General features: G+C 59.5%; 6 protein-coding genes across 6 annotated transcripts; 5 read left to right on the top strand and 1 right to left on the bottom strand.

Moving 5' to 3' along the window:
- Nucleotides 1–307: 307 nt before the first annotated feature.
- On the top strand, nucleotides 308–853 carry CH63R_03425 (uncharacterized protein; the record flags this gene model as incomplete). Its single annotated transcript, XM_018298400.1, has 2 exons — nucleotides 308–479; nucleotides 576–853. The coding sequence occupies 2 exons, from the start codon at nucleotides 308–310 to the stop codon at nucleotides 851–853; spliced, it is 450 nt and encodes a 149-aa protein (XP_018163216.1).
- A 1,371-nt stretch (nucleotides 854–2,224) lies between these two features.
- CH63R_03426 (Thiamine pyrophosphate enzyme) lies at nucleotides 2,225–4,432 on the top strand (the record flags this gene model as incomplete). Its single annotated transcript, XM_018298401.1, has 3 exons — nucleotides 2,225–2,698; nucleotides 2,776–4,102; nucleotides 4,173–4,432. 3 exons carry the CDS (start codon nucleotides 2,225–2,227, stop codon nucleotides 4,430–4,432), a joined length of 2,061 nt encoding a protein of 686 aa, XP_018163217.1.
- An 849-nt stretch (nucleotides 4,433–5,281) lies between these two features.
- CH63R_03427 (uncharacterized protein) lies at nucleotides 5,282–5,503 on the top strand (the record flags this gene model as incomplete). Its single annotated transcript, XM_018298402.1, has 1 exon — nucleotides 5,282–5,503. The coding sequence occupies one exon, from the start codon at nucleotides 5,282–5,284 to the stop codon at nucleotides 5,501–5,503; it is 222 nt and encodes a 73-aa protein (XP_018163218.1).
- A 2,203-nt stretch (nucleotides 5,504–7,706) lies between these two features.
- CH63R_03428 (Cyclin) lies at nucleotides 7,707–8,756 on the top strand (the record flags this gene model as incomplete). Its single annotated transcript, XM_018298403.1, has 1 exon — nucleotides 7,707–8,756. One exon carries the CDS (start codon nucleotides 7,707–7,709, stop codon nucleotides 8,754–8,756), a length of 1,050 nt encoding a protein of 349 aa, XP_018163219.1.
- A 1,067-nt stretch (nucleotides 8,757–9,823) lies between these two features.
- CH63R_03429 (Btb poz-like protein) lies at nucleotides 9,824–10,850 on the top strand (the record flags this gene model as incomplete). The annotated part of the gene is made up of 3 exons (XM_018298404.1): nucleotides 9,824–10,153; nucleotides 10,244–10,679; nucleotides 10,747–10,850. The coding sequence occupies 3 exons, from the start codon at nucleotides 9,824–9,826 to the stop codon at nucleotides 10,848–10,850; spliced, it is 870 nt and encodes a 289-aa protein (XP_018163220.1).
- A 987-nt stretch (nucleotides 10,851–11,837) lies between these two features.
- CH63R_03430 (uncharacterized protein) lies at nucleotides 11,838–12,074 on the bottom strand (the record flags this gene model as incomplete). Its single annotated transcript, XM_018298405.1, has 1 exon — nucleotides 11,838–12,074. One exon carries the CDS (start codon nucleotides 12,072–12,074, stop codon nucleotides 11,838–11,840), a length of 237 nt encoding a protein of 78 aa, XP_018163221.1.
- Between the last annotated feature and the right edge of the window lie 230 nt (nucleotides 12,075–12,304).

The following is a 12,304-nucleotide window of genomic DNA, read 5'->3' on the forward strand; positions in this document are numbered from 1 at the left end:
CATTGTCCCGAATCTCGGTAAGGATGATAGCGCGCACTGAACTAGGCAGGAGCCAAGCAATCCTCCTCTCTGCCCCCCCTGTCGTCTGTCGCCTATCGCCTGTCGAGCATCCCAATCCACCGTCTCCGTCACCAGCAGCACAGGTCGCGTCGCAAGAACGGAGGACAGACAAGACAGGACACCCCCCGCGATGGCGGCTCTCTTCTTCCTTCATCCACGGCAGTCTTCGCCTCCCGCCCTCGCACCACCCCCGTAGACCTGACCCGCCGAATCTCGCGCATCGTTGACACGACCACCGACGGCCGCGATGCTAGCCCGCCCGTCCCTCGTCCTCGCGACGCTCCTCGCGACGCTCCTTGCGACCGCCGCCGCGATAGGCGTCGCCGTCTCCGCCGAACGCGCTGCCAGCGGCGTCGCGACCGACATCGACGTTGGTTTCGACGCGCAGAAGCACCCCTTCGTCTACGACCTGCCCACAAGTAAGCGCATCCAACCTCCAACCTCCTCTCCCTCCCTTCTCCTCCCCATGCGAGGAGCGATTGGCTTTGCTGACGCGCCCCCCTCGCGACGTACAGCCTCCTCCTCCGGCCCTCCGAACGAAAAGGACGGCATCCCAGCCGCGGCGTTCTACGACGGCACGAGACCCGAGATGAACGATGGCGCCGCCGTCGCCGCAAGGCCGAGGACCACGACGCAGTCATCGGCGGGGAGCAGGAGGGCGCGGCCGCCCGGCCCCGAGGCCGCGAGGTATCGGGGTCTCCTGCTGACGACGATCCTCGTGTGTCTCGTCGCGTTCGGCATCGGGACGATCCTCGGCTGGATCTGGCCCGACGGGCTGAGGTCGGAGTGGTAGCAGCGTGGGGTTGTCGTTCAGCAGCAGTGTAAGAGCAATACTGGACGTGTGTGTGTGTGTGTGTGTGTGTGTGTGTGTGTGTATACTTATGTTTGTGTTCATGCGTTTCTGCATGTTTAACCGCAACACTCTCCGGCCGTCTTTTCTAGGCGCTCATGGGCCAGGCCCTACCGTGTTGGCAACGAATAAAACCAACTGAACCCAACCGTTTCTCCTTTCCTACTCTCTCATCGATGTTCTCCTGCGCGTAATCCGGAAGCTCGGTTCGCTCAGCTTGCTCAGCAGACGCAGCGAATTCCCATTAGCTAAGAGCATGGTTATTTACTAGCAGCTGCCTGCACCCCGCACGACGCGCTCGATGCACCAGGCCGTGTGGCTGGCGAGACGCTGGTCAGCTGGCGTTCCCTCCCCCTCTCCCCTTTCCCCTCTCCCAGGAACGCCCGGACGGCGCTTTGTTGCGGGGAAAAGTTGGCGTTTGGCGTCAGACACACGGTTGTTTCCAAGGGTTGTCCCTCCCGAGTGCCGAGTCCTCCCCGCTAGCTCACGGCTTGTTCAGTCTTGAGACGGCAATTCTCGGCCCAAGGCCTGTTTCTGTTTGTTGACTTGACGGACCTCTTCAGAGATGGGCGACAATTGTCTCTGACACGCCTTGGAGAAGCTCTATCTAGAAGATGGAGCATAGCACAAGACTAGAGACTCGTCGACAAACTAAGTCTTCGGAACACTCCACTCTCTGCTCACCGTCCCCCCTCTCCCTCATCGACATGGAGGAGCCACACGCGCGCCTTGTGCTCCCTTGTCGGCTCCCTTATCTGCGGCTCCAACACGAACCAACACTAAATAGTGACACCCTGCAGTGAGCCGACTCCAAGCGGCCTATGAAACCGGTCCCACGACTCCCCTGAGCCGACTGCGGGGTTGGGCCCGGCTCCCCCAAAGGGCGTGATGCTCCCTATTCCGGGGACTGTGGGCCACTTTGTGCCCGTCCGTCTGTGGAATGATGCTGGCCCAGTGGTCCCGGACGTACTCTAGGTATAAGTCTGCTTTGACCGCCCCGTCACCGGGAGCTCGATCCGACTTCAGTCAAAACCAACCCCCGCCGGCCTTTTCCTCCCCTTCTGTTCTGTTTCAGTCCCCGAGTTATTCCCATTCAGACCGTTCTCCCAATACCTGTACTCATTGTGTAACTTCTTTGCCAGGGCGCGTCATCCCTGTCGAATCCCTCCTTCCATTGGCTAGAGATCAGAAGCGTCTTCTCCGTTCGACTCGACTGACCAACAAGCAAGGCCCTCACTGTATCCGGGAAACGTTGTTATCAATCGCACTCGGCATTTGATAATACCCCGCCCCCCTTCCCTACCCTAGCCCATCATGCCCTTCAGACACTCTCCGGGGCCCATGGTCGCACGCTGCTTACGTGCGGCCGGGCCTGCAGCACCGGGTGGGCGAGCAGGCCAAGGGTTGGCCAGGTTTAAGCAGACGCTGGCCGGTGTCGGCGGCCCAGGTCGCCGCCAGCTTGCCGCCTTCTCATCCGTGGCCCCGCTGCATCGAGGCGGGGGATCTGCATCGTCGCCGTCCTTTGACGCTGCTATAAAGCCGCCGCCATCCCGGCCCGTCGTGGAAGACGAGTTCAAGACCGTCATCGACCAGGCCCGCCACCTTTCGTCACAGTCAACCGAGATGTATACTGCCTCGTTCGCCTTCTTCGAGGCCTTGTGGGACGCCGGCGTCACCCACTGCTTCGTAAACCTGGGTTCCGACCACCCCAGCATCATTGAGGCCATGGTAAAGGGCCTCAGGGAGAAGAAAGGAAGCTTCCCTCGAATCATCACATGTCCTAATGAAGTAATACATCCCATCCCATTCCATTCCTTTGCGTCATCACGTCTTTCTTTACTCATCATGCTGACCATGAACGCCAGATGGTGGCCATGTCCATGGCCGACGGATACGCCCGCCTGACCGGAAAGCCGCAGTGCGTTATTGTTCACGTCGACGTGGGAACCCAGGGCCTCGGCGCCGCGGTGCACAACGCCTCGTGCGGGCGCGCGCCCATCCTCGTCTTCGCCGGCCTGTCCCCTTTTACTCTCGAGGGCGAGCTGCGCGGCAGCAGAACCGAGTACATACACTGGATCCAGGACGTCCCGGACCAGAAGCAAATCGTCTCGCAGTACTGCCGCTACTCCGGCGAGCTGAAGACGGCCACCAACGTCAAGCAAATGGTTAACCGCGCCTTGCAATTTTCCAGATCCGACCCCCAAGGGCCCGTGTACCTTTGCGGCGCGAGAGAGGTCATGGAGGCCGAGATCGAGCCTTACAGTATCCGCCAGAACGAGTGGGACCCCGTCGAGCTCGGCGGTCTCCCAAAGAGCGCCGCCAACAACATCGCCGAGGCGTTGGCTGGAGCCAAGGAGCCCCTCGTCATCACAGGGTTCGGCGGCCGGAATCACGAGTTCCCGGCAGCGCTCGTCGAGCTCGCCAACACGGTCAAGGGCCTACGGGTTGTCGACACGGGCGGGAGCGATATGTGCTTCCCCGCAGACCACCCTGGATGGCTTGGTCTTCGATTCGGCATCGACGAAGCCGTCAAGACGGCCGACGTCATTCTCGTCCTCGACTGTGACGTTCCGTGGATCAACACGCTGTGCCACCCCAGGAAGGACGCCAAGATCTTCCACATCGACGTCGATCCGCTGAAGCAGCAGATGCCCGTCTTTTACATTGCCGCGCAGTCGAGATACCGTGCGAGCAGCCTGCAGTCAGTCGAACAGATCACGTCTCTCCTCAAGGGGCAGTTTGCTGCGCAGCTCGAGTCGGCAGAGGCCAAGGACCGCGAGGCCAAGGTCAAGGAGTCACACAAGCAGCTGTTGGCCAAGATCGAGGAGAAGGCTCGGCCCAAGGCGGACGGCGAGTTCGGAACGGGCCACCTTTCGCGGACGCTGAAGAAGCTCTGCCCCGAGGACACCATCTGGGCGATCGAAGCCGTGACCAACACGGTGTTCGTACACGACAACCTTCAGCCCACGCTGCCCGGCTCGTGGATCAACTGCGGCGGCGGCGGCCTCGGCTGGTCCGGCGGCGGCGCTCTGGGCATCAAGCTGGCGACCGACTTCGAGAACGGCGGCAAGGGCAAGTTTGTGGTGCAAATCGTCGGCGACGGCACGTTCCTGTTTTCGGTGCCGGGCAGCGTGTACTGGATTGCCAAGCGGTACAACATTCCCGTGCTGACCATCATTTTGAATAACAAGGGTGAGTGCCGAAGAGCAGAACGTCCGGTTGCGATTCGAGGTGTGTGTGTGTGAACTGACAAAATCGACAGGATGGAACGCGCCACGGCGGTCGCTGCTGCTGGTGCACCCCGACGGTGAAGGGTCGAGGGCGACGAACGAGGAGATCAACATTTCGTTCGATCCGGCACCCGACTACTCGGGCATCGCCAAGGCGGCGGCGGGCGGGGATTTGTTCGCCGCGCGGGTCGACAAGCTGGACGAGCTAGAGGGCGTGCTCAAGGAGGCTATCAAGACGGTGCAGGGCGGACAAGCGGCGGTGCTGGATATCAAAGTGGCCATGGGATCATAGATATGAGGCTGAAGCGAGGGTTAGAAGTGAGGGCGGTCCGAAATTGAGACCGTATTCTCTCTAGTGAGATGTGAGTTGATGATGCATGGCTAGCGTCCACCCGGAAAGGCTCACGAGTAGACGAGGCCATATTCGTAGATACAGTATCCGTTCGTAGACTGAAGAGGGTTCAACCCGGTGAATAGAGTCACGGGACATTTGAGGAGTGTTGGGATACGATGGCGCGCGTGTGCATGTACTGACTGTACTTAATCGCGTGATACGGGTGCATTGGATGACCCCGGCGGAGGGGCCCCGAGTCGTGAAATGTCCCGTGCCATGGTTGATTCATCATGGCTGCTGGCTTGGGGCGGCATTCTGCAGATGCAGATGCAGCAGATTCAAATGCGACCCCGAGGATGACGAGATGGATAAACTAGGTATGTAAGATGGCCCTTGATGGTGTTGTTTGCTGGTGTTGTTTGCTGGTGGCGTCACCTAACCCAGCGGGTAGATCTCGCCGTCGAACCGGCACAAAGTCATTCATGTCCGTCAGTGATAGTGTGTGTGGGTGTGGGAATAATTGAGTAATGACCTTGTCTCTGCATCGTGTGCCAACGATAAGAAGAGATAAGAAAAGAGCGGACGAGGCAATCGCTGACCTGGAGCGCTCCGTGGATTTGTGTATCCACTCTGGTCTGGTCATTTGACAAGAAAAGAAGACCCTTCAAGACCCCACTGTCAGCCACACCTTGTACTGATGGTATTCTCCATATTAAAACGGGGGTACAGGGGTGGTGTCACCGGCGTGTGTGCCAGCACTGGCCAGGCGGGTGTCTGTGCCCCCTGTCCAACGTCAACCACCACCACATGGTCCTGGGAAGGTGCGATGGCAGTAGGCAGTGGTGGGGGAAGGTGGAGGAGGAGGAGGAGGAGGAGGAGGAGGAGGAGGAGGAGGAGGGATTTGGAGCAGCTTTGCGACTGAGAAGGAACGAAGGGCGAGCGGAAGGTTATCTCTCGACAGAGGGCAACAAGCTAAAGTCAACTGTTGCGCAAGCCTTGAGCACCCCTAAATCTGGACTGTACAGGTAGGTAGGTAGTCAGAGGTTTTCATTATTAGTGTCCAAGTGTCCAGCATGCAGTAGACCCACCACATCCGGCCAGGTTGCGGAGGACGGAGGAGTACTTGTACTCAGCAGGGAAACCCCTCAGCTGAGCCACGATGTTGATGGGATGTCGCCGCTGGAGCCGAGCTCCATTTGCCGCCTGCCTGGGACAAGTGATAAGGACGCACTCCCAAAGAAGCCACACCACCCATTCCCGATGGGCAGGCACATGCTGTTCGGTCCTTCCCACGCTCGGTGTTGTTTGTTGCAAGTGAGAAACTGCAGTTCGGGTTGAGGCAGGCAGGAGGCACATTGACAAGTAGATGGATTCCTACCTAGGCAGTAGGTAGGTAGGCGGCACCTAGTTAGGCAGGGGGACCTTCCTCACATAGGACGTGAAGCAAGTACGAGATCAACACGACGACAGACGCCTTCCCCCCATTCTCAAGTCCCTAGGTACGGATAGGTCCCTAGGTACCTACCTACCTACCTACCTTACCGATGGCAAACGTGCAAACGAGGGCCGCCTTGCATCGTTCAGAGGCGGACCAGCCACTTCCCTCCCTTCTCTCTCTCTCTTCTCACCTCATTCTCCATTCTCTCCTCTCCACCCCTTCGCCTCATCTCCCCAAAATCCCGGTGATCGCTCTGAACTATCAAATTTCTCCAAAAAAACTAAACCAAACTAAAATTTAATAAAATAAAAAATCGTCACCGGCTGCCCGCTGCTCACATCAAAAACAACCGCGCTCCCCTCCCATTTCATCCCATCCCATCCCGTCCCGAACCCGACAACGGACGGAGGTTCTTCAATATCACACAACAAGTCGAGAACGACCAAGGATCTCTTTGCCCGCCTCGCATCAGGTCGTTCTGGACTCATTCTTATCCACTCCGCACAGGCTGTCGGATGGCAGTCGACTGATACATACCGCGGTCACTTGATTTATTGGCTACGCCTTTCTGCTGCTACAGCGACTCCAACTTCGGGCCCCTTCGCTTACACGGCTCGTCGAGCTCGTTCCCGGTCGAGTCACCCGCCACGAACAACAAACAGCAACAAGAACAGCTACAGCAACAACAATAGCAATACGACTTCGCCCCTCTGTCCCCTGCACGGCGCCGGCGACGTCCGCGGCATCACACCTCATCGAATCGCGCCAGCTGCATAGCACATCAGGCAGACGCCACGCAAAGCCTGCTGTTCGGCCGCATCCTGTCGCCTTTTTCGTGCGTCCCTCCTGGGCTTCGCCTCCAGCATCCGTCCCTCTTCCCCGACTCCAATCCTGCCCTGAACCAGCTGCAGTGTCGCTTGATTATCGCTGCACCTTGCAACTCCAACACTCGAGACGATCGCCGATCCATCCACCGCGACGGGGATGCCGTGTCCTCTGCTGTCTTCCTCGCCTGCTGCATGCCTGCAGTTCCCCGCACTAGCTTCTAGATCAGCACAAAATATTGCGCTCTGTCACAAGCACCTCCTTTGCCAATAATTCCCGTTGCGAGGTCGCGAGGTCGACAACCACTACTGCCGTCACCACCAGCGGTTTTTGCCCCGCGCAACACACTGCAAGCCGAACCACCTGAGTTGCTCAGTTGTACTTCAGACTCGCTCTCGACCGCCAGTCGATATCGATGCCCTGTCGTACCCCGTCGTAGCATCGTCCTACCTCGGTCGTGCTTTCTTTGCCCTACTCTGGCCCTTTATCTTCCGCAACCGAACGACCACGATCCCATTTCGGTCGACCCACGAACGATTCCTGCGAAATTAACCGTTTCTTTTTGTTCTAGACAACAATTTAGCCTGTCCCAGAACGGACCAACATTACATACCCCTCTCGTGTCTCGCGTGCCGGCCAGTCGCGCAATACAACCAGCCCGCCGGCGAAATATTCTGGCGTCCCCTCACCCGGCAAGCCGAACCAGGCCGAGGGAAATTGCACCTTTGTAAAGAGCAGGATTTGATATCATGATAGTCGTCCCAAGCACGTCAAGGATACCCGCACCACCAGACAGCCCTCCTTCAGGGCTTTACCCATCGTTACCCGCCTGTGTATAAGCATCAGATGCTCTCCGTCGCCCACACCGACCCAATCGAAATACCCTCCTTCCGCTCCGTCATAGCTTCTGTGGCGCCTACAACACACTCACTGCATCTCCCCCAGCAGCACGACGAACCAAAGACAGCAATGTCGCCCAAGCCCGACGAGGGCATGCCTCCCCAGCCCACAGAGTCGAACGCGAACGAAGTCCCCGACCTGCCCCCGCCGCCCAATCCTTCGTCCGACCCGAGGCTCAGCATCGCCAACAGCGACAGCCCTCCGAACGTGCCCGAGAATGACGACATCTTCAAGTTGTCGCCGCGATCGGCAATGAAGCTGCTGAGCGGCGGCATCGAGGCTCTTGTGCGAATTACGGGCGACATCCCGCCGACGCCGCCGCCCACGAGTCCGACATTGCCCAACATGCGAGGCATGGCGGCCGAGAAGGCACTCATCCGCTCCAACTCGGAAAAGAACCTGGCGAGAATGCGCCAGGAGGCCGAGGCAGCCATGAGCCACTCCCACCCGTCCCCGCGCCGGCCGCCCATGATGTCCCAAATGAGCGGCTCCAGCGGCTCCAGTGGCTCGGCGCCGCAACCAATAGACGGCGTCCACCTGCGGCAGACGCAAAGCCCGACAACGCCTCCGCCGCCTTCGAGGCCGCCCGAACCATACATCATCATTGGCGAGAACTCGCAGCCGATCAACCTCCAACACAGCGCCATCACGCGCAAATTCTACTCGAAAAAGCCGCCGCCGATTGGCATCGACGAATACCTCGCGCGTATCCACCGGTTCTGCCCGATGAGCACTGGGGTGTATCTCGCGACGAGCTTATACATCCACCGTCTGGCGGTGGAGGAGCAGACGATACCGGTGACGAGACGGAATGCGCATCGACTGGTGCTGGCGGGGCTCCGGGTGGCGATGAAGGCGCTGGAGGATCTCAGCTATCCGCACAGCAAGATGGCCAAGGTCGGGGGCGTCAGCGATCTGGAGCTTGCTCGGCTCGAGATCAGCTTCTGCTTCCTGGCCAACTTTGAGCTCGTGGTGCGAGAAGACACGCTGAAGAAGCACTGGGAGGTGTTGAAGAAGGAGCAACCACTAAAGCTCATGCACCCTAATCTCCCGGGTCTGTCGTTGAACCGACCGCCAAGGAACACGGCTTCCACCGAAAAAGAGAATGAATGCGACTGAGACGCGCAAGGCGATGCCAGCGAGGTGGTAGGGGTAGAAGAGGCCACATGTTTCTCCGACACCTCCGAAGAGATTGTGGAAGGGGGGACGAAGTGGAAAAGACAGAGAGAGAGATAGAGAGAGGGAGAGAGGGAGGCATTGGGAGGAGGAAGAAGAAGGAGCACGCATGATGAACAAGTTGCATTGCGGCGGTGTACTCTGGGTAAATGCAGGACGGATGCAATTAGCATCTGTATCGCGCGGCACACTGGGTTGGGTGACGAGGGCGGCGGCGGCGGCGGCGGCGGCGGAATATGTGTTGAGCATGAATAACGGGCGGGGCACTTTTTTGATTCTTGTTTTGTTAGAAATGCATGCCGCCACGCAAGTCGACGATACCCGGCGTTGGTGTTGGTCCTTGGTTCTCGGTTTTTTGGTTCAAACCCGGTCTTTCTTTTCCAGCTTCCCTGTGAGCCTCACTCGTCGGACGGCGTATCTGCATCTGTACACGATGATGAATGTGTTGATATGTTATTCGATACACGATAGGACGCGGAAGTTAATCTTATCTGTTATCGCGTCTCGCTTGACAGGGGTCAGAGCTCTGGGACTGCCCGCGGTACGGTTGGGTTGGGTTGTACCTGGCCGTTCCTGGCCGTTCCTGGCAGGGAGGGAGCTTCAGCTTCAGCTGTAGCTGCAGCGCACGCGCGCACTGAGCTCGGAGCTCTAAGCTTCTCTCAAGCCCGCGCTGGAACCACAGAAGCCTCCCCTCGTTCTGTATGTCTACGAGCGAGTTTTGCGCCTTTGCCTTTTTGCCTTTTCCATCTCCCATTCCCCTCTGCCAAAGCTAACGCGGCATTAACAGTCGACCACGCTCATTTCCTTCTTTCTTTAGGATCCCCCTTCTGTTACGAGAGTCTCGGCGACCAATTGGCCTCTTTACGGACAAGAACGATACGCGCCTCAACAAACACGAGAGAAGAGAGAGAGAGAGAGGAGAGAGTCACGGTCGCGTGCCGCCACAGGACCAACCGAAGTAGATACGCGGGAAGAACGAGGAGCCCGTTGCATTGTCGCAAACCGTCGCAATGGCCGAGGAACTCAGCAACGACCCCGAGATCGTCGAGGACGCTCCCGCGAACCCTGCCGGCGCCGATGTCGAGATGGAGGGCGTCGGGGAGGATGACAACGCCAACGCCAACGCCAATGCCAACGAAAGGGACCTCCCCTTCGCCGAGGGCGGCGAGAACGACCCCGTCGAGCCGCGCACGACCTTTGTCAGCTACCTGTCGAGCCCCGTCGTGACTCTGCTGGTCGGCCGGGGCGAGTCAGAAGCCATCGTCACGGCCCACCAGGCCCTGCTGGTGAAGAGCCCCTTCTTCAAGGAGGCCTGCGCCCAGTTCAGCGACGACGGCAGCGTACGTGTCTTTTCCTCGTCTCTGACGGCCCCGTCCGTCTCCCCGGTATCACCCGTCGTCCGCTAACATAATGCGCATCCGCGTATACAGCCGCGCCAGGTCGAGCTCGTTGGCGAGGATCTCGACGCCGTCGGCTGCTTCCTCGAGTACCTCTACACGGGAGAGTACTTCCCCCGCAAGGTGGCCGGCTCGCGCACCCTCGAGGAGGACCCCGCGACGCCCGACGTCGACACGGACGGCGCCCAGCTGCTCAAGCACGCGCGCGTCTACACCCTGGCCGAGAAGTTTGGCGTGCCCGGCCTGCGCACGCTGGCCAGCTCCAAGATCCACTGCGTCAACTCGACGGCCAAGGGCGAGATCGCCTACGCCCGCTACGTCTACGCGTATACCAGCAAGGACGACACTACCATCCGCGCCCCGGTCGCCAGCTTCTGGGCCACCCGCTCCCACACCCTGCGCTCCGAGGCCGAGGAGGAGTTCCGCTCTCTGTGCTTGGAATACCCCCAGTTCGGATACGACGTGCTCAGTATGCTATTCTGCCGCGACGCGCTACTTTCCCGTCTGTGACGAGACTGTTACTGACTTGTCGCTAGCCCGTGTCCTCGACGAGAAGCTCAAGAGAGAGCGCAACGACAAGCTCCATCCTTCATCGTCCACCGGCAGCGCCCGCAAGCGCGCGCGTCACAGCCAGATCTAGAGCATGTTGTGAGAGGGGCATCGGGCGCGTTTGTTACGCGGGCGTCTGCTGTTCTGGGGTTACCACGTCGGCTGTTTTTCTCTGTCTTCCCTTTTTTTCCCTCTTCTTTTCTTTTCTTCTTTTTTTGCGAAACGGCCCTGTAGTTCCATTATTGAGCGTTGATCTGCCACATGCGTATGCTGATGCGAGAAGCATGATTCCCGGCAACAAGCCCCCATGTCTTGCTGTGCGATGGCCACATGGGAAGATCTGGAAAAGCTGGTTGGTACGGCTGCTATTTACCGATTTGCCGCGTTTGGGAGCGAGGAGCGAGGAGCATTGTGCATATGTACATGTAGCCACCATGAAGTAACTTCATCTATCCGCAAGTTGTCTTCCTCTTCCTGATACCTGAGCCCCGGTGTTGCACGTTGGGAACTCTCTGCGGCGCTGTAAAAAATCCTTTGCAGACGCCATCGTGTCCGGGGGCATGGGGGAGTATATGCTGATAGTCTTGGTGTTGCGCCACGGCTGGACCTTCGCCACTGCTGTAGCTATCGAAACATGCAGGCCGACACGTACACGGCACTCGGCGAGTCTCGGTGAACGTCCCGCTCACCCATACGGGGGAGGGGAACATGCGGGGGAGGGGGGAGGGAATCTGGGGTCGGACCATAGGCCGTTCTTGGCGCAAGACGGTTTCCCCGCCAAGTCGGAGGACGATGCTCCATTCAACCACCCGATGCGCCTTTGGGACGTCAGAACAGGGCCAGAAGAGAGCAGAGGGGACTGAGGTTGAAGAGGGATGTATGGATGGATGGAGGGAGGGGCCGGGGAGGGGGGGGGATGCTCGGTATTTAAGCATCATCGTCTCTCTCGCCTCTCAGTGCCTGCCCCCTACTTTCTCAAGTCCGAGCGACGCGATGCGTCTGATCGACATATTCAACCATTGCCCCTCGGTCCTCGAATCTTCACTAATACGCCTGCTGGTGAGACCACAACAGCATATCACATCACCGGAGGAGGAGGAGCAGCAGCAGCTGCTAGCCCAGCATGACAGCCTCGCTCACCAAGCTGCTCGGCCTCGCCGCTTACACCGGTCTCGTCGCCGTCACCGTCCCCTACGTCCAGCAGCACCACCGCGACATCCTCCCCTCGCGTGTCCTCGATGCCTTCTTGCCGCGACACCCAGCAGGGGATGTCGCCGACGGCGGCACCACCCTCGCGGACCCGTTCGTGTGCCATGCGCAGAACTACACGACCCAGATCGTCTCGCTCGACCCGCTCGTCGTCTACATCCACAACTTCCTCGGCGAGGCCGACATCGCCGCCCTCCTCGCCGCCGGCGAGCCCGCCTTCCGGCCCAGCCACGTCGTGAAGCACGGCCGCACGCAGGGCACGCCCGACCGGACCTCGTGGTCGGCGGGGCTCCCCGCCGACGACGCCGCCGTGCGGTGCGTGCTGCGCCGGGCCGA

This window comes from Colletotrichum higginsianum, chromosome 2 (assembly GCF_001672515.1).
Source record: "Colletotrichum higginsianum IMI 349063 chromosome 2, whole genome shotgun sequence".
NCBI classification, from domain to species: domain Eukaryota; kingdom Fungi; phylum Ascomycota; class Sordariomycetes; order Glomerellales; family Glomerellaceae; genus Colletotrichum; species Colletotrichum higginsianum.